Source organism: Monodon monoceros, unplaced genomic scaffold (assembly GCF_005190385.1).
Source record: "Monodon monoceros isolate NGI ecotype Baffin Bay Population unplaced genomic scaffold, NGI_Narwhal_1 Super_Scaffold_3, whole genome shotgun sequence".
NCBI lineage: Eukaryota > Metazoa > Chordata > Mammalia > Artiodactyla > Monodontidae > Monodon > Monodon monoceros.
Genome location: NW_021703780.1, coordinates 50890644 through 50912138, shown reverse-complemented (window position 1 = coordinate 50912138; position 21495 = coordinate 50890644). Strand labels below are relative to the sequence as shown.

At 45.8% G+C, this 21495-nt stretch overlaps 1 protein-coding gene across 3 annotated transcripts in view; it reads right to left on the bottom strand.

Annotated features, from left to right (window-relative positions):
- Positions 1-21495, bottom strand: part of GPD1L (glycerol-3-phosphate dehydrogenase 1 like) — a 57054-nt gene that overhangs the window by 12467 nt on the left and 23092 nt on the right. For all 3 annotated transcript variants that reach the window (XR_003796797.1, XM_029243930.1, XM_029243931.1), the window contains exons 3-5: positions 18166-18306; positions 16577-16715; positions 9923-10035 (exon numbers count right to left, since the gene is read on the bottom strand). Coding sequence is in view for 2 of the 3 variants with exons in the window: in XM_029243930.1 (XP_029099763.1) it covers positions 9923-10035; positions 16577-16715; positions 18166-18306 (393 nt within the window). In the remaining variant the exon portion in view is untranslated. The remainder of the gene's footprint in view (positions 1-9922; positions 10036-16576; positions 16716-18165; positions 18307-21495) is intronic.

Sequence of the window (21495 nt, the reverse complement as noted above, 5' to 3'; positions counted from 1 at the left end):
GTTCTGTTGATTGGCATAGGGGTAGTTTCCAGTTTGGAGCCATTACAAATGGCTCTGCTATGACACCTGGTACATGACCTCTGGTGGCCGTGAGCAGGCACTTCTGTTGGGAGCGTACCTGGGTCAGAATTGCTGCGTGATGATGAATGCATACGTGCAGATCAAGTTTCTGCCTTTTCTTTCATTTAATAATCCCTGGGATTTCCCTGGTGGCACAGTGGTTAAGAATCCACCTGCCAATGCAGGGGACATGGGTTTGATCTCTGGTCTGGGAAGATCCCACATGCTGCGGAGCAACTAAACCCGTGCACCACAACTATTGAGCCTGTGCTCTAGAGCCCATGACCCCGCAACAAGGGAAGCCACCGCAATGAGAAGCCCGCGCACTGCAACGAAGACCCAACTCAGCCAAAAATAAGTAAATAAATAAATAAATTTAATAATCCCTAAATGAGCATTTCTGAAACGCTGGGTTGTTGCGTGGCTCTTTGCTGCACACCAGGCAGATCAGACACAGACTTGCCTCTTCAGAAGCTGATAACCTAGCTCGGGGGTCAGCAAATCAGGGCCAAGTGTTATAAGTAACGTTGTACTGGAAACCAGGAACTCCCGTTCAGTTACATACTGTCTGTGGTTGCCTGTGTGCTGTCAACAGATCTGAGTAGTTGTGCAGAGACCTTTAAGGTCTGCAAAGCCCACATTTTCTAATGAGCTCTTCTGGAAAAAGTTCATCACCCCCAACTTAGCAGGAAAATAAAACCTGTGCACAAATCACAATGATGCTCAGCAGAAAGCGATATTCGTAAGAGGTACTGAAGGTTGGGTCTCATTTCAACCCATGTGTACTGAGCGTGCACTGTGGGAAGCCCCGCTGGACCCTGGAGGGGCTGAGGGTGCCCTCAGGGGGCAGGGGGCTGCAAAGATAGAATTAGACACAGGGTGTCCTCAAGGAGTTGACAATATCACTGGGAAAAGACACAGAAAAGCACATCAGGAGACAGAAGGACGAGATTGTGCAGAGAAGCTTCATTTCAAAGCAGGGAAGCCTGCATGGAGGAAGTGGCATCTGAACTGGGTCTCAAATCCTATGTAAAACCAGACAGTCACATATGCCAAGTAGTGCCTGAGTGGAGGTGACAGGGGGTGGCGGTGGGGCGGGGGGGGGACTTGTTTGGGACACCAGTCAACCCTCAGGTTGCCAGCTCTTTCCATGTTACCAGCTCCCTCTCCAAGAGCACTCAATGCAGGAAAAAATGCAAGTATTCTGCCTCTGTCTAACCACACAAGCATTTTGCCATAATACCTGATGCCTATATATGGATTTGTCCCTTAAGACCTTAAACTATGAAGCCAGTTAGTAACAATAAGAAATAAGCTAAAATAAGTGCATTTCTTCCTCACTCCCCCTAATTTTTAAAAATTAATTAAAGACAGAACATTTTTTAAAACATTCAGGACTATAAAATCTGAGGGATAAGATAGAAAATGGAATGACCCGGGGAGGAAAAATGTCTTCTCTGATTGATATGCAGTTTTTTATAAGACAGATCAAACACAGCACTGATGTGGCCAGGCTCTCCCTGACAGGACGCGGCCACTTCAGATGAAAAAGTTCCCGTGAGCCCTCTAGAAGCTTCGGTGGGCTTCCGACAGAGCAGGACCCTCTCCTGGCTCCCTGGGTGGCAGCAGATGAAGACAGCTGAATGAGGGAGCAGAGGGCAGGGGCCCTAAATGAACCTTCCCTTCCTCAGCCATCACACCAGGCCTTACTCTGGTTCTGGCTACTCCTCTGCAAAGGCCAGGATCCATGCAGACCCCGGCTCCTACAGCTGCAGGCGGGGCTGAGGAATCCAGCCTCCTGACCCGGGAGCATGTTTTCATAAGGTACCACCTCTGCCTGTACCTGTGAGCTTCTCCAGTCCTTCCCACCACACAGGCAATGCAGACTGTAGGTCTCAGCAGCTACCTGACGGCAACCACCAGCCCCAAGCACCTGCTGCGTGTGCACAGGGATGGGGGGAGGGCGATTCCTGGCTGGGCGCGCTTGGCGTCTAGCAGCATCACGTGCAGAGGAGAGGGGACAGGCAGAGTGAAGGAGCTGGAGAGATGCTGACAGGCGAACTGGGATCCATTCTGTGGCTCTGCCCCAGAGCTGCTGAGTTGGGATGGAACAGCCGGACCTTTTAGATGGGACACTGTGCAGAGACCAGGAGCGAGAGAACACCCAAGGCTGGGCCCAAACGGGCCCAGTCACCCCTCCTGGCATAGCAGCCAAACTGAGGAAGTGCATAGGGAGATACGAGGGGCACACGCATGACATCCAGAGGGCTTCTGGTTCTCAGTCTGCCTTGTCGCTGTGTGACCTTGGGATAATCACTCCACCTGTCTGAGCCTTCTTGGCCTTGGTTGTTAAATTCAGGGCTTGGAAGAGATCTCTCAAGGCTCTTCTGCTGGTGACATTCCTCTAGGGAATCTGGATCAGTTGTGGCCTGCCCTGGGACTGCAGACAGTGGGACAGCCCTGGGGCAACAGAGAGACACCTAAGGACGTGCAAAGGGACTGACCACAGAGACCACGAAGCCAAGTGCTGGTGAGCCCACCAAATGGTTTTATCGAAGTTACCATGGCAACATGCCAAGGCCTAGCTTCCAAATGGTTAGATTGTGGAAATGGCTCTCTGATGCCTCCTGGGCTGTGTCCCTGTGCAACCCCCCTTCCTCACAACGTGGCCCACTCTGGAGGTCACCTGACAAACCAAGCCCAGCCAATGTCTACAGACTGGATGGGACATAACACGGACTTCCTTTCAACAAGGGGCTCCTGCAGATTATTTACGAAGCGCCTACAGTGAGCCCACCAGGCCACTGCACACACGGTCTCATCCAAATTCTCATGGCAACCCCGGCAAGTGGGTGCCTGTCCCCCTGGCTGGCTCAACGAGGGTCAACGGCTTGCCAAGAACGCCCGGCTGGTAAGTGATGCACATGGGACACGCCCCCGGTGCCTGGCTCCACGGGCCCACTGTTCCCTGTCCCCTGCTGCTTCCATGGTATGGCAAATGTGGCCTGGCCACTCCCACCCCTCTCCGGGTCCAAGAGACCTTCCTGAGACCTCTGCAACCAGATATCAAAGAGGACTGCCTCTTGGGCCTGCATGGAGGCTCAGGAGGCAAAAGCAGGAGGCCTAGGAGGAGAAAAGATTTATGGAAAAGAATAATAAAAATAACAACAAAAGTTAACCTTATTGATACGGGGAGGGGGAAGGGTAAGCTGGGACGAAGTGAGAGAGTGGCATGGACATATATACACTACCAAATATAAAACAGATAGCTAGTGGGAAGCAGCTGCGTAGCAGAGGGAGATCAGCTCAGTGCTTTGTGACCACCTAGAGGGGTGGGATAGGCAGGGTGGGAGGGAGACGCAAGAGGGAGGGGATATGGGAACATATGTATATGTATATGTATAGCTGATTCACTTTGTTATACAGCAGAAACTAACACACCGCTGTAAAGCAATTATACTCCAATAAAGATGTTAAAAAAAAAAGTTAACCTTATTGAACTGTTTCAGTAGTGGCGCAAGGGCTTAGTTGCTCTGCGGCACGTGGGATCTTCCGGACCAGGGCTCGAACCTGTGTTCCCTGATTTACTCTTCACAACGTTCCTACAGGGAAGGTCCTGTTACTACACACAGTGAGAGGCAAGGAAACTCAGGCACCTGGGTAAGTAGCCCACCCAAGGTTGTACAGTCAGGATCAGGAGAGCTGGGTTTCGAGCCCTGGCAGCCCAGCTTCCTAGTTCTCTCCAGGGAGCAGATCACGCAAGGCTGCTCCAGGCCGGTGAGTGGAAGGCACAGAGGGGCCAGCTCAGCAAGACAAGAACTTTCTAACAAGAAGAGTTGACCCCACCCAACGGAAAAGACAGAAGCAAAGGGAGTGTGCTCTCAGTCACTGGAAGCATCCAAGCACGAGCTGTAATGCACGAGCCCTGAGCTCCAACGCGTGCTTCTAACCTTCTACGTCACTGCGCTCAGAGAAAAGGCAGAGGAGGGTGCCCGTGGCCCAGGGGCACACAGGTTGGGACCACCTCCCAGTTTCCCCTGGATGTCTGGCCTCCCCACCACGGGGAGGAGGGGCCACTGCAGAGTCAACCCCTCCCTTCTAAGGGGATCCTGGGCCCGTTTAATCACCGTATGATGCATCCTGAAATCCTCACTCTCTCACCTACCACTTATCACTGTCAAAAGAAAAATAAACACACTGAGCTGGTCAGATCATGCCTGAATAGCACCCGAACAGGTGTCCTCTGAGGGCGCTCAGCTGTGAAATTTATCACTATCCGCTGGGCATTTAAATCTGCTTTAAACTATTCACGTGAATAGTGAAAATTTATTCACTATTTTAAACACAGAGCTAAAAATACCATGATTTTCAGAAGACAGGCGTCCTTAAGCCCCTGCCCATTTCCCGGGTGATAGCAATACTCAGAGGCAATCATCCTCCACGAAGTGCGGTCTCTGCAATCCTGAATCGGGGCGGGTTGGATAGGGCTCAGTTTCTTTTGCTCCCACCCTCCCACAAAAAGACTACAAAACTGGAGGAGCAGCCCATGTGACCCGCAGTTTATGCAAACACTCTCACCACCTAGGGAGAATGGCCCTGCTGAAAACCAAGTCAGTATTTTCTGTAAGTCCAACAACCCGCCTGACTCTTCTTGAGGCCACCTCCGAGTGCATCTGACCTCGCCTCGCGGAAACCTGAAAAGTGTAGCCTAACTACGTCGAGGTACCACGTATGGTTTGCAGGTTGGGTACTGTGTAAGGCCACCTTGGCTGAGATGTCTAGGAGGCCCAAAGTCAAGCCCACGCTCAGCCCACCAGGCTGCACACCCTGATGAGAAGCTGCCTTAGCGAGAGCAGTGTCGTCCAGCAGAAGTTTCTGCGATGACGTAAATGCTTGCTATCTGCTCGTCCAACAGAGTAGCCACTAGCTGCTGAGACTCACTTAAGACTAATGTGGCTACTGAGTCTCTGAAATGGGGCTACTGTGACTCAGAAACTGAATTTTGAATTTTTAAAAGAAGTTTTAACTAATTTGCATGTAAATGCACACAGCCGCATGTGGCCCTAGCTGAGACTGGGCACCAGGCTGTGGCCCACAGTACATTCATCACAGCCAAAGCCCTGCAGGAAACCTACACGCCCAGCAATTAGGGTGGTGAGCCTCACCACAGACAACCCTACAAAGAATGCTGAGCCTCTGTGGCACAGGTAATGGGTGTATCTCCCAATCTACTCTCCTCCTCTTCCTGAGTCCTAGAGTTCCTGATTTTCATGCAAGTATATGGCTACCCAGAGAAAGGGGGAAATGTCCCAACCTCCCCTGCAGCAGGTATAGTCACACAATTAAGTACTAACTGCCCATTAAGATGAAGCCAAAGTGTTACACTGTGACTCCCAGAACCTGCCTTAAAAGACAGCTGCCACATGCCCTTTATCCTTTTTTTCACCCTGCTGCCTGGAAGGCAGATGTGATGGTTGGAGCTCTGGTCACCATCTTGGAATACAAGTACAAGAGCCATACCTCGTGAACTGGAAGGAGCCTGGGTCCCTGAGAATTCGGTGGAATGGAGTTGTCATATGGATTCAGGATTTTTACACAAGAAAGAGATAAACTTCTACCTTGCTTAGCCACTAATTTTTTAAAAAATTCTTTGTGAAACTAAATCTGGTTTTAGTGCACAGGTTTTATTATTTATTTATTTATATAAATTTATTTATTTTTTATTTTTGGCTGTGTTGGGTCTTTGTTGCTGCACATAGGCTTTCTCTAGTTGCGGTGAGTGGGGGCTACTCCTCGTTGCGGTATGCGGACTAATTGCGGTGGCTTCTCTTGTTGTGGAGCATGGGCTCTAGGCGTGGGCTTCAGTAATTGTGGCGCACAGGCTCAGTAGTGGCGCAAGGGCTTAGTTGCTCTGCGGCACGTGGGATCTTCCGGACCAGGGCTCGAACCTGTGTTCCTTGCATTGGCAGGTGGATTCCTAACCACTATACCACCAGAGAAGTCCCAGCCACTATTATTTTGGGTCTCTGTTAATGAAACTTAATCCTGATAAAGTATTTATTAAAAATAACATAGGTTGAGGACTTCCCTGGTGACGCAGTGGTTAAGAATCTGTCTGCCAATGCAGGGGACAGGGGTTCGAGCCCTGGTCCGGGAAGATCCCACATGCCACGGAGCAACTAAGCCCGTGTGCCACTACTTAGCCCGCGCACCACAATTACTGAGCCTGTGTGCCACAACTACAGAAGCTCGCGTGCCTAGAGCCCGTGCTCCACAACAAGAGAAGCCACCGCAATAAGCCTGCACACCACAATGAAGAGTAGCCTCCATGCTCCACAACTAGAGAAAGCCCTCATGCAGCAACGAAGACCCAATGCAGCCAAAAATAAATTAATTAAATAAAAAAAATAACATAGGTTGAGCTGTACACTTATGGTTTCTGTACTTTTCTATATGAAGTACCTCTTAAACTTTACATTAAAACAAAAATTCACTGCTAGTGAAAGAAGCCAGACACAGAAGAGTACATATTGCACAACTCCATTATAAAAATTCTATAGTGTACAAAAGCAGATCAGTGGCTGCTGGCTTGGGAGAGAGGGGTGAACTACAAAAAGACATATACGTGGGCTTCCCTGGTGGCGCTGTGGTTAAGAATCTGCCTGCCAATGCAGGGGACACAGGTAAGCCCTTATCTGGGAAGATCGCACGTGCCGCGGAGCAGCTAAGCCCGTGTGCCACAACTACTGAGCCTGCGCTCTAAAGCCCGCGAGCCACAACTACTGAGCCTGCATGCCACAACTACTGAAGCCCATGTGCCTAGAGCCCATGCTCTGCAACAAGAGAAGCCACTGCAATGAGAAGCCCCCGTTCGCAGCAACTAGAGAAAGCCCACGTGTAGTAACAAAGACCCAACGTAGCCAAAAATAAATAAATTTACCAAAAAAAGACATATAGAATTGTTTGGGGTGATGGAAATGTTCTGTATTGTGGTGATGATTTTCAGGGTATATACACCCAACTGCATTATATATTTAACTGGGTGCAGTTTAATATACACGAATTATGCCTAAATAAAGTTGATATTTAAAAAGGAATACTCCCGTAGTGATTAAGAGATTAATTTAGCTAAGAGGTGAAGGACATTCTGAAGCAGTAAGATGCACTGGTACAACATGATTTTGCATTTTGAATTTTCTTTTTCTTTTATCCTTGTAAGGAGCTGTTATCTTTCTTCCTCCTTTTTTCCCCCTTTTTTTGGTAAGTCAAATGCCCTCATGTTTTTGAGCACAAAAAAAAGTGTACTTCAAAAATTTTTTTAGTGTGGAGAAGATTACTACAGGTTGTTAATGTGGAAAAAAACAAAAAAGAATGCATATACGTGTGTAACTGAATCACTTTGTCATACAGCAGAAATTAACACAACATTGTAAATCAACTATACTTCAATAAAATAAATTTTTTTAAAAAAGTAAAACATAAACTGCTTGAACAGTAAGATCCAGTTTTTGTTTTAAAAAGGGGACCTAACAAATGTGTGCTTGCTAAAAAGACTGGCAGGGGAGACAACAAACATTAATAGTGATTATCTCAGGATGTAGGGACTGTCTATCAGTCATTTTCACTTTCTTCTCTACACCTCTCTGTTGTGTGAAACTACCTTTTATAATCAGGAAGAAAACAACAAAATGATTAATTACATAATCAAAGAAACACATGCCCATTTGCCCTGGTTGGGCAGGCTCTAGCAAGGGAGGGCTTCATTTCATTCAACTTGCCTGGACACCAACCAGAAAAGGCAGGTCGTCCAGAGTAACAAAAGACACCAGACTGAATCTTAAAATCCATGATCACATTCTGACCGTGCTAATATCTGCTAAGTTTGAGTCATTTACTCTTTTTTTTTTAAAATTTAATTTAATTTAATTTTTTTATACAGCCGGTTGAGTCATTTACTCTTTGGCTCTCTTATCTCCTTATCTGTCCAATGGGATGGTTAGACTCAATTACTGCCAAAGCACCTGTTTCTCAGTTTTCAAAACTCCCAGCTCTGATGCAAGCCAGCAGCAATGATGGTAACTGATCCTGTTTTAAAGGAAAGCCAGGGGAAGGATGCTAAATGGTCCTCAACCCCCATCTGCCTCTGCCCCTCACGAACCATTCTATCATGGGTAGCGGGGAGGCTTCCTGCCAACAGACATGAAAAGCCATGCTCAGTTCAGACACAGGACCAGCACGTGGTCCCATCAGCAGAAACTTCTCCAGAGCCCTCAATCTAGAATCTTTCTTCTCCCCCTGTTCCTTTGTTCTGGGTGGGTTCTCACAGCTTCCCCATCCACCACCAAAAATAACCCAGTCACTTCAAGAGAGCTTTGGAGCACACAGACCATGCTGAGCAATTAGGCCTTCATGGTGCCACTGCTGGCGAGTTGTCATTAGTTTAATGAAGGACTATTAAAAACACATAAAAATCTCAACCAACAAAAATAAACAACACAGCCAAAGCCAGCATCTTAAATGTATAGCAGGCGGTGTGCAATGTGAGAATCCCCCACCAGCATTCAAAAAGACGGACTGGGGCTTCCCTGGTGGCGCAGTGGTTGAGAGTCTGCCTGCCAATGCAGGGGACACGGGTTCGTGCCCTGGTCCGGGAAGATCCCACATGCCGCGGAGCGGCTGGGCCCGTGAGCCATGGCCGCTGAGCCTGCGCGTCCGGAGCCTGTGCTCCGCAACGGGAGAGGCCACAACAGTGAGAGGCCCAAAAGATGGACTGCCTGGGAGCCCAAGTCTTTCGTTGGCTTCAATTTTTAAAATTCTCATTGTATGGAGACGTGACCACACATACACACACGATATTAATTCTACAAAGTGGTTTTCAATTCTGACCAGGAAAAAAGGTGTACACTTTGGAGAAAGCATGGGAAGGCACTCTTTGGACTGGTCTCCCCTGCATTCTTTTGATCTTTGCAATTTTCACCTGACAAAGTGAGGTGAATGCCAGATTACTTAATTTCCTACCCTAGGTGCTCAAGTTCCTGAAAGGCCGCTTCTGCTACAAAAGAAATTACTCAAAAGTGACTCAAAGGGGTTATCCATTCACATGGAAGCTCTTTACTTTCCCTTTTTTTTTTTTTTGAGATGGCAGCGAAGGCAGCTCTGATTCCAAGGGGAGAAGGATTAGAAGATGCAGCCCAGCTTCCCGTGGGCTGTTCCCCATAGTCAGGATAGAGGGACCCCAACCACGACTTTTAGAGGCAGAGGGGAACAAGCCAGGAGCCCAAGACCAAGTGCGGAAACGTCCCTTGACCCTCCCAAGCCACTAGCCAATAGAAGCTGGTTCTTTAATCTGATCTTTTCCCTTTACAGGCAAAGATAAAGCTGTTCTTAGAAAGACCTGTCAGCAGCAGATTGTTTTTTTTTTCCTTTAAAAACAACAACCAACCACACCATCAAACCAGTAGAGTAGCATCATTCAGAGGGGCCAAGTTCCTCTTCCTGCTCAAGACAGTAAGTAGGAGAAATGTATAAATTAATAGAATACTTCACTCCCAGGTAAGACTCCACAATCAAAGTAGTCCCTGGCTTTCCAAATGTTAGTGCTGTCAATTTCCCAAAGAACAAACACCCACCCTTCTCCCAGATTTACAAATAAAAGCCAACCATGAGTGAGAGAGGAAATCTAACCACCAAGGAAAGGCTGGGGCAAAGCAGGAAGTGATAAACAAGGCTGCCAATTCACTATTCTCCCCAGAAGTACGTGCACAGAACACAGAGGCCATTCTTCAGGACTGGCTGCAATGACGCTAGCAGTGGCCCTGTGTGATCACTCCTCCTGTGAGCGTAAATATCAAGGCTGCTTTACCTTCAGAGCACCGCACAGTTCAACCGTGTCTGCATCATCCACCACCGTAATTCGAAAATTTGGAGTCTGCAGAAGTTCTTTGAAGAGAAGGCCGTTCTCTATTACCTTGCTGCCTATTGAAAGGTTAGAAAAAAGGAAATTAATAACAGCCTCTCATCTTAATTTTTGCATCTAACACAGTTTAAAGTGACGTTTTTCTTATTACAAAAATAACATATTTTCCTGATAGGAAATTTTGAAGAGTCATAGGACTAGAAATAGAAAATTAAAATATTCCACAATCCCACCACAGGATCATTAACAATTTGGCATACATCTTTAACTTACTGAAATAGGAATATACATAGTTTTTCTCAAAATTGAGAACAACATATGTGATTTCATAATCTGCTTTCCCCCGTTTATGGCAGGAATAATTTTCAGTGACATCATACACTTTCTACTTTACTTTAAATGGCTGCTTTGTAGTTTACTGCATACATGCATCATATTTTATCTAAGCATCTTTCTATTATTTGATATCTAAAACTGTTGCAACTTTTTGCTACCATACATACTTACTTATAAGCTCCTTCCAGGGGAGGAAAGTACATCCCTTTCTACCAGCATTTGGCTTGACCAGAGGATGTGCCTGGACTCACAGAGGGTGGGACAGATTTCCCCACCCCTTGACCTTGGGCTTAGTCATGTGACTGGCTTTGGTCAGTGGGACATTAATAGACCTGACACAGTGGAGGCCTGAAGCCTATTTGTGCAGCAGTAGGGCTGGTTCCCTTGTCCCTCTGCCTTCACTGTGAGAATACATCCTGGCTGGCCCGCTGGACTCTACAGGAAGATGAGACAAAGGAGCAGAACGACCCCAGCTTTGATCCGCCAGCCTCCAGCGGACCCACAGCTAACCCACGTGTTAGCTGTGCTTATTTTGGATGCCACTGAGAATCTGGGATTGTTTGTTATTTAGCATCACTATGGCAACAAAAGAACTGATACAACATCAACAAACATGTTCCTGACAATTGTGGAAGACGGAAATGCATTCAAAGGGTCCTCATTTTTGTTCCCGTTGTATCCCCTCCCTTGGGACCATGCTTAGAATGACACAGAGGATCAGTACTTTTCACCTTATTTTTTTGGTTAGCGACTTTCAGTTCAAAACAAAAATAAAACTTTACACATAGAGCCTGATGTGAGATCTGCTCTGGTTGGTGGGATGCAGGGTGGCGCTCTGCTCTGGGAGGGCTCCAGAAATCAGGATGATAAAATTCACCAGCCAAGACCTAGCTCCCACGTGATGATCTCCACACAGAGCCTGGGGACTATGGCACTTTGGCCCTTCCTGCCTCGAGGTTCTCAAGCCTATTCCCAAGCTTGTTTTCACATTACAATCACCCAGGATCTTTAAAAACACCAAAGTCTGGCCAAACCCCAGACCCATTAAATTACAAGCTCTGGGGTGGAGCAGGCATCACTAATTTCTGAAGCTCCCCAGGTGACTCCAATAGGCAGACAAGTTGGCAAACCTCTGACTTAACCTCCTCTAGCCTCATGAGTAAAACACTATGGCACTCAGGACTGTCTGAGGTTAACTAGGAATCAGGTGTGAAAACAGCCTAGGCTCACAACGATCACACAAAGGTCTATATAATAATAATAATAAGATAGCTGATACTTACATGCCTATGACTGATTTGCCCCATTGACAGACAGGAGGCCCAGAGAGGTTTACCAAGTTGCCCTAGGTCACACAGCTAGTAGGAGGCAGAGCCCCAATTCTAACCTAGGTGCTCTGGCTCCAGGGCCCGCACTCCCTCTCTACGCTATGTTCCTCTCAGGGGTGGGAAAAGAGAAGATAAACAAGCAACAAACATCACAATCAGAACTATGGTCTTCCAACGCAGGAAAAAAAGAGGATTGTCAACAATCAAAATTACACCCAGAAGTAATATAATGTCAAAATGATCCAGGGGAGAGTGGAAAGAGGGTGGGAAACAGGTGAAATAAGGCCAGCCAGCAGTTAATCATTACTAAAGATGGGCAGTGGTGTCATGATACTGTTCTCCCTACTTCTGTTTGGTTTAAGGAAATTTGCCATCATATAATAAAATATTTAAAATACTTACACCCGATACTTAGAAACACATTTTCAGGACCTCCCTGGTGATCCAGTGGTTAAGAATCCGTGCTTCCAATGCAGGGGTTACGGGTTCGATCCCTAGTCGGGGAACTAAGATCCCGCGTGCCGTGCTGTGCGGCCCCAAAATAAACAACAACAAAAAAAGAAACACATTTTCTATTCTACAGGCATTGCTATGATGTCATTTAGCTGAGTTCTCCTCTGTCCAAATATCAGAAGTATGTCCGCTTGAGCAAACTGTCCTCTTCCTTTTTTAAACAGTCCTCCAGACCAGCAGCACCGTTTCTTCACCTGGGTTGGACAAACCAGCCCCGGTCTCACATTGTGATGTTATTCCTGTCTTTTTCCTCTGTCCTCACCGCCATGGCCACTGCCTGGTGCCTCCGACAGGAGGGAGGCTCACAAGCGTTACAGACAGGCCCTCACTTCTCCCACTCGAGCCACTTTAATCCAACCATCAGCAGCTGTGAGTAACCTGACACATGGCAGGGAGAAGACTGTTCTCCATTTGCCACTGATACAAGGTGGCATCTGCTGGTACCTCTGTGGCTGCAAATTACACATAGGTGAGCTTGATTTACAGCAATCTTACATTTTCTCAAATTCACCTTTTATTTATTTTTATTCTTTTCCATTATGGTCTATTATAGGATATGGAATATATTATATATTGAATATAGTTCCCTTTGCTATACAGTAGGACCTTGTTGCTTATCTATTTTATATATAGTAGTTTGTATCTGCTAATCCCAGCCCCACCCCCTTTCCTCTTTGGTAACCACTGTTTTCTATGTCTGTGAGTCTGTTTCTGTTTTGTAAATAAGTTCATTTGTATCATATTTTAGACTCCACATATAAGTGATATCAAACGATATTTGTCTTTGTCTGACTCACTTCACTTAGTATGATAATCTCTAGGTCCATTCATGTTGCTGCAAATGGCATTATCAAATGTACCTTTTAAATTTTTAGATCTTTTATTGTTTTAAATCATGGATAAGAAAGCACTGATCGTATTATTATTACCAGTCATGAGCAGTGATGCAGCAAGCAGGGACCCATGGCATCTGGTCCAGAACAGGGAAGGCCCATCAGCCACGTGGAAGGGCTCCCCAAACTCAATATGAACCAAAAGACAGGAAAATCCCACTTCTCTTCCACACCAAGTTTTGGAGATAATCAACCTATTTAATAAGACTCCTTCAAAACACTCATCTCAGTCTGTAATTCCCTATTGTTTGTGTACCTAGAAGCTCCTTCTGCATAGAAGGGGCTTATGAATCCTTGACATTTCGCATCATGACTGATACATAACAGACTTTGAACAATATTTGTGGGTTGAGTGGAAGTCTCGGACTCTGTGAAGTCAGTCCCAAGGAGGAAGGGATTTCTCACCACAAGGGGGTGCCGCAGTGCCCCATGCTCGTTAGTATTTTTACCAGACACTGAAAACAATGCCATCTTCCTCCTCCTGCACAGGAGACTCAAGTGGACTAAGATTCCTGAATCTGTCATAATTAAAAATGAGTTGGCTGCTAATGCCATCAAGAAAGGAGACCTGGATAACCACAGCACAACGATCAAATCCGGAAAATTTAACCTTGACACAATTATCTAACTACAACCCATATTCAAATCTCCCCCATTACCCCAGTGTCGCCTTTATGGCAACCAGGATCCAGCCCAGGATCCTGCACTGCACTTAGTGGTCAGGTCTCTCTAGACTTCTCCTTTAGCCTTTCAATATCTTCTATGACACTGCCATTTTTCAGGAGTGCAGACCAGTTGTTTTGTACCAATGTCCCTTTCTTTGGGCTTGTCTGATATTTCCTCACAATTAAATTCAGATAAAATAAGAAAAATTTTAAAATATCACTTTCCTGTTCTATCTTACTTTCAACAGTTAATTTAATTTAATTCAGGTCACTCTTACCAGCCACGGACCAACCCACAGAGAAGGCAGTAGAAGCACTGGGTAAACAGAAGCCAGAGGAAGAGATGTAACTTCTGTGTATTTGTCTGTTACACACCAAAAAAGTCTAATGCACCCAACTGGGAGAAACAAGGCCAAGAGGCATGTAAAAATCCTAGCTAAAATCTACAGGTTTTTTTTTTTTTTTTGGCTGCTTCAGGTCTCAGTTGTGGCATGTGGGATCTTTCATTGCAGCATGGGCTCTTCGTTGTGGCTCACAGGCTTCTTTCTAGTTATGGTGTGCAGGTTTTCTCTCTCTAGTTGTGGTGCGTGGGCTCCAGGGAACGTGGGCTCTGTAGTTTGTGGCACACAGGCTCTCTCATTGAGGCGTGAGCTCAGTAGCTGTGGCACATGGGCTTAGTTGCCCCCGGCATGTGGGATCTTAGTTCCCCAACCAGGGATCGAACCCGCATCCCCTGCATTGGAAGGCGGATTCTTCACCACTGGACCACCAGGGAAGTCCCTCAAATCTACAGTTTTGAATCAAGGATTGGAGAAGTCTCAACCCTATAGAATGATTGGTGTAACCAGTCAATCCTAACCAACTGATTAGCAAATTGATTACTGGCAAATAGGATTGAGCTGGAACAACTAGTTAACAATTATTTTTGAAAAATAAAAGTAATTACAGAACAATTTGACAGGCTACATTAAAAGCATAGATGAATAAAAGAACTATGAAAGAATAAAACCTATATACAGACTAGCATACATATGAAAACTTTTTTTCTGGAAGGATACATAGGAACTGCTAACAGTGATTCTCTTTGGGAAGAGGGAATAGGTGGGAAATTACAATCTTAATTCTAATTTATACCTCCTTGTACTATTTGAATTTTCTTACCTGTGACTACATTGCTCTTGTAAATATCAACCTGGGTAATGTTATTATAGGTCATTTTGTTTTCCTCCTTTTACTATTTGTGATACCTCTCCTCTCCAAAATTATTGTTTCTCCCCCTTCAAAAAAATTTTTTAAGTGCCCAGATAAATGGATTGTCAACAGAATGCTACGCAACTATGAAGATGTATGCTGACAAAAGTAAATGAAACAATTATAAGAGTATACAACTACAGCCGTAAATAGTTTGCCACAAATAGAAAAAAATAATGAAATTTAAATGAAATTAAAAATGGTTTTTGTAAGTCAGAGAAAGACAAATATCATATGATACTGCTTATATGTAGAACCTAAAAAAAGTGGTATGAATGAACTTATTTACAAAACAGAAATAGTCACAGACATAGAAAACAAACTTATGGTTACCATGGGGAAAAGCAGGGGGAGGGATAAATTAGGAGTTTGGGATTGACATATGCACACTAATATATATAAAGTAGATAACTAATAAGGGCCTACATATAGAGCACTGGGAACTCTACTCAATACTCTAATTACGTATATGGGAAAAGAATCTAAAAAAGAGTAGATATATGGGTACGTATAACTGATTCACTTTGCTGTACAGCAGAAACTAACAAAACACTGTAAATCAACTATACTCCAATAAAAATTTTAAAGAAATTTTTTAAAAATGGTTTTCTTTTGATTATCTCTATTTCCCCCTGTAATCAGATAATGTCTGTACAACAGAGCTTCCTTTAACAAAGCTGCCAAGGAGAAATGATTCACATTGCTGGTGTGTTTGACAAGGGTGGAAGTAAGTTCTGGAGTGGTAGATAAACTTAAATACACTTTTGCAAAGCACCTGCAAACCCAACAGTATTACTCTTCTGAAGAGTCCTATAATATGGGCATTTGGGAATTCCAAAGCCCTTTTTAAAAGAAACAAAAATTTTCCCAACACCAATGTGTAAGAGTAGAAAGAGCTTTCTGTTTCAAGAAACAGGAGACCCAAGTTCACGCCTGGGTTCTATATTAGCTGTGTGACCTTGGGGCAGGTAACTTACTCTCTGGGCCTTGGGCTTATTCACCTGAAAGTGGGGATCATTCCCATTAATCTCTAGATCTCCTCGGAATCTAATGAGCATCCAGATCCTGGCATTTGTGAGTAAAGAAAAGCTGGGTTTCCCTTATAAGAAGACGTACCAGAGAACTTGCTTTCCCTGATCCCACCCCCCCCACCCCCATGTAAGAAGGCAGCTGTCTGCAAGCCAGAAAGAGAGCCCTCATCATAGAAAAGTGTTGGTTAAACCTTAATCTTAGACTTTCTAGCCTTCAGAACTGTAAGAAATAAATTCCTGTTGTTTAAAAAAAAAAAAAAGAAAAGCTGGGTTTCTAAGGCCCCACCATGGATGTAACCACCTGCTTCTTGGTACAAGTACCCTTGTGTTTTTGTGTTTAACCTCGATAATGCATTACTGGATCACAGCAGGTCAACATGGTCTCCTTGGCTTTACTTTCACTCCAGAGGTTACTGAAATGCTTCAGTCCCACAGAATGGCCTCCTACATAAAATTCCCACCCCACTGAATGTCCACCCCAAGAATGTTAAGGGCAGGAGGGAAGAGTCCACTATAGAAAATTCCAGAAACGGAAAGTGTGCCTGTTAAGACACCCAATGTCCCTTCCCCAGGTGGCCCTCACCGATGGTGGTCTCGCAGAACTTCCCAGCGGCCACCTCATTGGCAATGTTGGCTCCCATCAACACGCTGATGTCAATGCCCATCTTCTCTCGGATGATGTCGGAAATGAGCTTCAGCCCCTCAGGACCCTCATCTATGCCCTGCAAGGATGTCAGCAAGTTAGGGGAAAATGAACCACCAAGGACAAGAGGCAGGAGATCATTGCTTTATAGGTCACCTAGATTCAGACTTCCAATGGCATACGCAACTTGAAAAACCTCTCTTATTTACAACAGTAAACAGACATACTGTGTATGTACCATTTAAAGAGTAAAATTAAATGAAAATGTAACCACCCAGGTTAAGAAAGAGAACATGAAGGACACCACTGAAGTGCCCTGTGTCTCTCCCCAAGTGCATCCTCCTTATTAGTGTTTCCTGGTCCCCACCAGGGTGAAGCCCTATCCTGAATGCTTTATGCCCTGTTCCCTTGCTTTTCTTGATCATTTTGCCACATAAAACTACACCTAAACAGTAAGTTATATCAGTGTATTTTTGAAAACCTATAAATGAAACTGTACTGCTCACCTGTGTGCTGTTTTGTGCTATATTATTACTTTGGAGATTCACCCACACGGCTGCATGAATGCTCTGGTTCATTCCCATTTACTACTGTGTAGTATTCCACCACTCATCTGTCCAGTCTATTGATGACTGACATTGAACTGTTTGCTTTCATAAACATTCACCTATGAACACTATGGAACACACTCTCTCACAGAGGGTTCTTCCCCTGGCAGCCTGGGGAGGTTTATGGACTCGTTCTCAGACTTCATACGCATAAAGCAAAATACATAAGATTACCCAGGAAGACAATTATACTGAAATATAGTTATCAAATGTTAAAAAAAAATTTGTGACAAAGTAGTATATGTATGTTATCAATGTAATTATAAAAAGATGTCATGGCAGGTATAATAATTATCATAATTTCCAAGTAGTGATGAGCATAAATGATACTTTGAGATATCTGAAGCCACTGTAAAGTGATACGAAAATACCTGTAATTTCTATAGATCACAGGGTCAAGGTCCTACTACTGTCATTGAAACTCTGGCCTGTGGCCTTCACTCATAAGCGAAGGAAACGCTTGTTTCAGTTAGCGGTTAAAATGAATAAAAATGCAATTCCACCCCCACATTTAGGTCCATGAACTCTTGAATTCTATCTGTGGACCACTGTGGGTGGTTTGTGGACTTCTGATTAAAAACCCTCTCTTTCGGGAATAAACCCAGGAGTGGGAAGTAAAGATGATTAATTTCCCAGCGAATGCAAACCATGCAAGATTTCCAGAGCTGGTGGTTCTTTCTTTGGGGGACCCCACTCTTGCGACCCCTGCCCCTGCCCCTGCGAACCCTCTCTACATAGAAAGCAGCCCCTCCTAAATGTGAGAGGAGCAAGGCTCGTGGATGGCGTGGTTTTGATTCTCTTCCAGGCATCTTTGAAAAAACAAATCCAAACCAGCCATAACTTCCCTTCAGCTCCTTATCTCCAAGAGGTGAAAGAGGAAAGTAAGTTCCCAGTAACCGGCGCGCAGCGAGGGCCCGTCACCTTGATGAGGGTGATGCCCAGTGCGTCCTTGGGCACCCTCCCCGTGATCTCTTCGCAGATCCGGTGGATGAACTGGTGGGGGATGACAAACACCAGCAGGTCTGCGTCCTGCACGGCCTCGCTGAGGTTCGCAACAGCAACCTGCGAGGGCGAGGGGGACACGGTCACTCCCAGTCAGAAACACATCTCTCCACGCGCTCACCAGGCATCAGATGCCTCCGCTGTGCAGACTGACAGTCAAATCAGAGCTGTGTTTGCGCTGCCTTCCCCACTCGGGACGTGCAGACGTGCATCTGAGGCCAGCAGGGTCCTGCCTCTGCTGCTTACCAGCTGGGCAAGTGCCCTACCCTCTCCCCACCCCGGTCCCCTTCCCTGTAAAAGGCGGTCATAACCATCCTGTGCGGGTGGTTCCCTGTTGCTCTCCCACCCACCCCCACCCCACTCCCCCGCATCCATTTCTAACATTCTTTGCCCCACTGTCTCCCCAGGAGGCTGCACTCTGTGGGCTGTTTCCCCAGGTGCCCTTGCTCTCTGGCTTCCAGGTGGCTTCAGCCCAAGGCGGGTACTGTCGGGGGCTCCAAGGTGGGAGGAGAGACAGGCAGGGTGTTGACTTGCTCCTGGGGCCACTCCTACCCGGCTCCCAGGGCTGCTGGCCTGGCTTCCTTCTACAGCTCCACCTCCTGACCTGGTCTGAGGCAGCCGCTCTTCCACGTCTCTAAGCTCTGGTGGGGCCGGTGGAGTGACACTGGTCTGTCCCCTTGCCCTTTCAGGGGTGGCCATGGCTTCCTGCTGCTGCTAATCTCTGGACATTTCAACGAGCCCTTCTGGTTCCCTTGACTCCGCCCACGCCTCTGTCAACAGTCCTACGCTAAGCTCTCCTATGTAAGCACTTTAAGAGCGCTGTTGTGAAGAATAAATGACATAGAACAGAGTCTGGCAGCGGGTAGGCACTCAATAAATGTCAGCTATTATGATGATTTCTTCCCTTCAGATAAGTACAAAGATGGGTTTTAAAATTTAACATGGGCACATACACACACACACACACCCAGAGGCAGAGGTGAGGCCACCAAGTGAGGACACAGGGGCATGTGGTCTCTATCAGAGACTGCCTGTTGTTGCCCAATGTCTGTTCTCCCCCTTCTTTCTCAGCAAGAAAACCCCCAGTTTAGGGTGAGACTCATAACTGCCAGGAAAGAAGGCTACATCTCTAACCTCCCTTGCAGCTAGGTGCCCTGTGTGACTAAGTTCTGACCAATAAGGTGTAAATGGAAGTGTTGCGTGTGACTTCCAGGAAATGCCTTTGAAGGCCTTTCTTCCTCCTTTTGCCAGAGGGAATGTGAAGAGATGGCTGGAATTCAGGCAGCCATCTTGGACCATGAGGAGGAAAGCAAATGCTGAGATGGCAAAACAGAGTCCCTGACATCATGATGCATCATTACGACAAACGTGGTTTTTTTTTTTTTTTTGAAAAGTATATAACAGATTTCTTTTTTATTTACAATCAAGTTCTGTTGGGCAACAAAATTAAATAAATAAAAGATGTGATGAACGTCTTTTATCTAAGAGAAAAAAAGCACAAACGTTTACTTTGCTTAGGTCACTGTTATTTTAGGTTTTCTTTTTTTTTCCTTTATTTATTTTTAATTTTTTTATTTTTTGGCTGTGCCGCATGGCACGTGGGATCTTAGTTCCCCAACCACGGATCGAACCCACGCTCCGTGCAGTGGAAGTGTGGGGTCTTAACCACTGGACCGCCAGGGAAGTCCCTATTTTAGGTTTTCTGTGGTATGTACCTGAACCTAACTGAAACTGACATAGTTCCCATTAAGCACTCCTGGTTCCCAGCACTTCCCTGAGGAAGTGCTATCTGCCACAGGAACATCATTCAGAATGGATAAGCCTCCTAGGAGATCTAGTTTGGGAGTTGTGATGGAGATGCCAACTGCTTGACAAAATTTCTTCTCCCCTTTCTCCATAAACACAGAGCTGCAAGCTGGTCACTGGTCACCTAACTCAGGACTGCATTTCTCAGCAGCCATTGCAGTTACACAAGGCCAAGGACCAAGTTCTCATCAACAGAATGTGAGACGGAGCAGTGCACACCACTTAAGGCCCAGAGCCCTTAAAAACATTGGCTGCTTCCTCCACACTTTCCCTTTCTACTTTTGTGCTAGTTGACAACCTAGATCTAGGAGATGGCACAGAAATGATGAAGAAAGATGGGACCAAGAACAATGGTGTGAAGCAAAGCTGCTAGACCACTATTACGTGAGAGGGAAATAAAATCCCTTTGTCCTTTAAAAGTCACATCATTGTCTCTCCTTACAGCTTAGTCTAGCCTATTAACTAACGTGTGCAAGAGTTACTCCCTCACTGAAAAAATTCCCCAAGGGAATCTACCTGGCACTATTTCACTCCCTCCTCCCTTTGGCTGGTATGCAAGACCTGTCATTTACCACCCAGCCTTCATTCCCCTTCTTTCTAGCAAAAGTGCCTCTAAATTTCATTTCAAAAGCTACTGCTTTCCCATTCTACCATGCAATTTGGGTGGAATGGGCCCCTCCCCTGCTCCATGGATGGTCCTTAAGTTGTTCAAGCCAATGGGCACATAAAACAATAGGAGTTAATGTTTGCTGGAGCTTCTGAGGAACAGTTGCTTCCTTATACTTCTGCAACAGCTATTGGGTCTTTCCTTGAAAAGTATGGGATGACAGTGTAAGGTCTGGAACAGCTACAGCCATTTTACAAATGTGAGGGGCAGAACCTAGACCTGCCAAGGGGCTCCCATGTGAATGAAAGCAGAGCAGAGAAACAGAGGAAAACAGGGTCTCACTGACATCATTTAAGCCACTGTGTCAGGCCGCGCCTGAAACTGGCCCTACCCGAATTTTTAGTCGTATAACCCAAAACATCAGCTTAAGATGATCTGAATGGCAACAAAGTCGTTCCTCATAGAGCAGAACACAACCTGGAGCTTACCACTTCTCCCTCCTTATTCATACCCCCAAAGGCCGGGGGAAACCTGCCTTCCTCTTCAAAGGGGCTTCTTCAGGTTGGTAATCCAGGCTGGATAGCAAGGACTCATCACCAAAACTCTACCTGCCTATTAGTTCCCTGGCATCTGGAGATTTTACCTCCTCCAAAAAAGCAGTTACTTATTCTATTTCATTAGCCCCAAAAATGGCTCTGTTTGTCCCTGATTGGCAAGGCTCATTACGTTCATACACATACACACGTTATGTTCTTCTCCCTGTGGTCCCAGCCAGAAGCACCAGCCTTTGTAAGACCTCTGACCCCCCAACTCCCCCTTGGGTTACTAGCCTTACT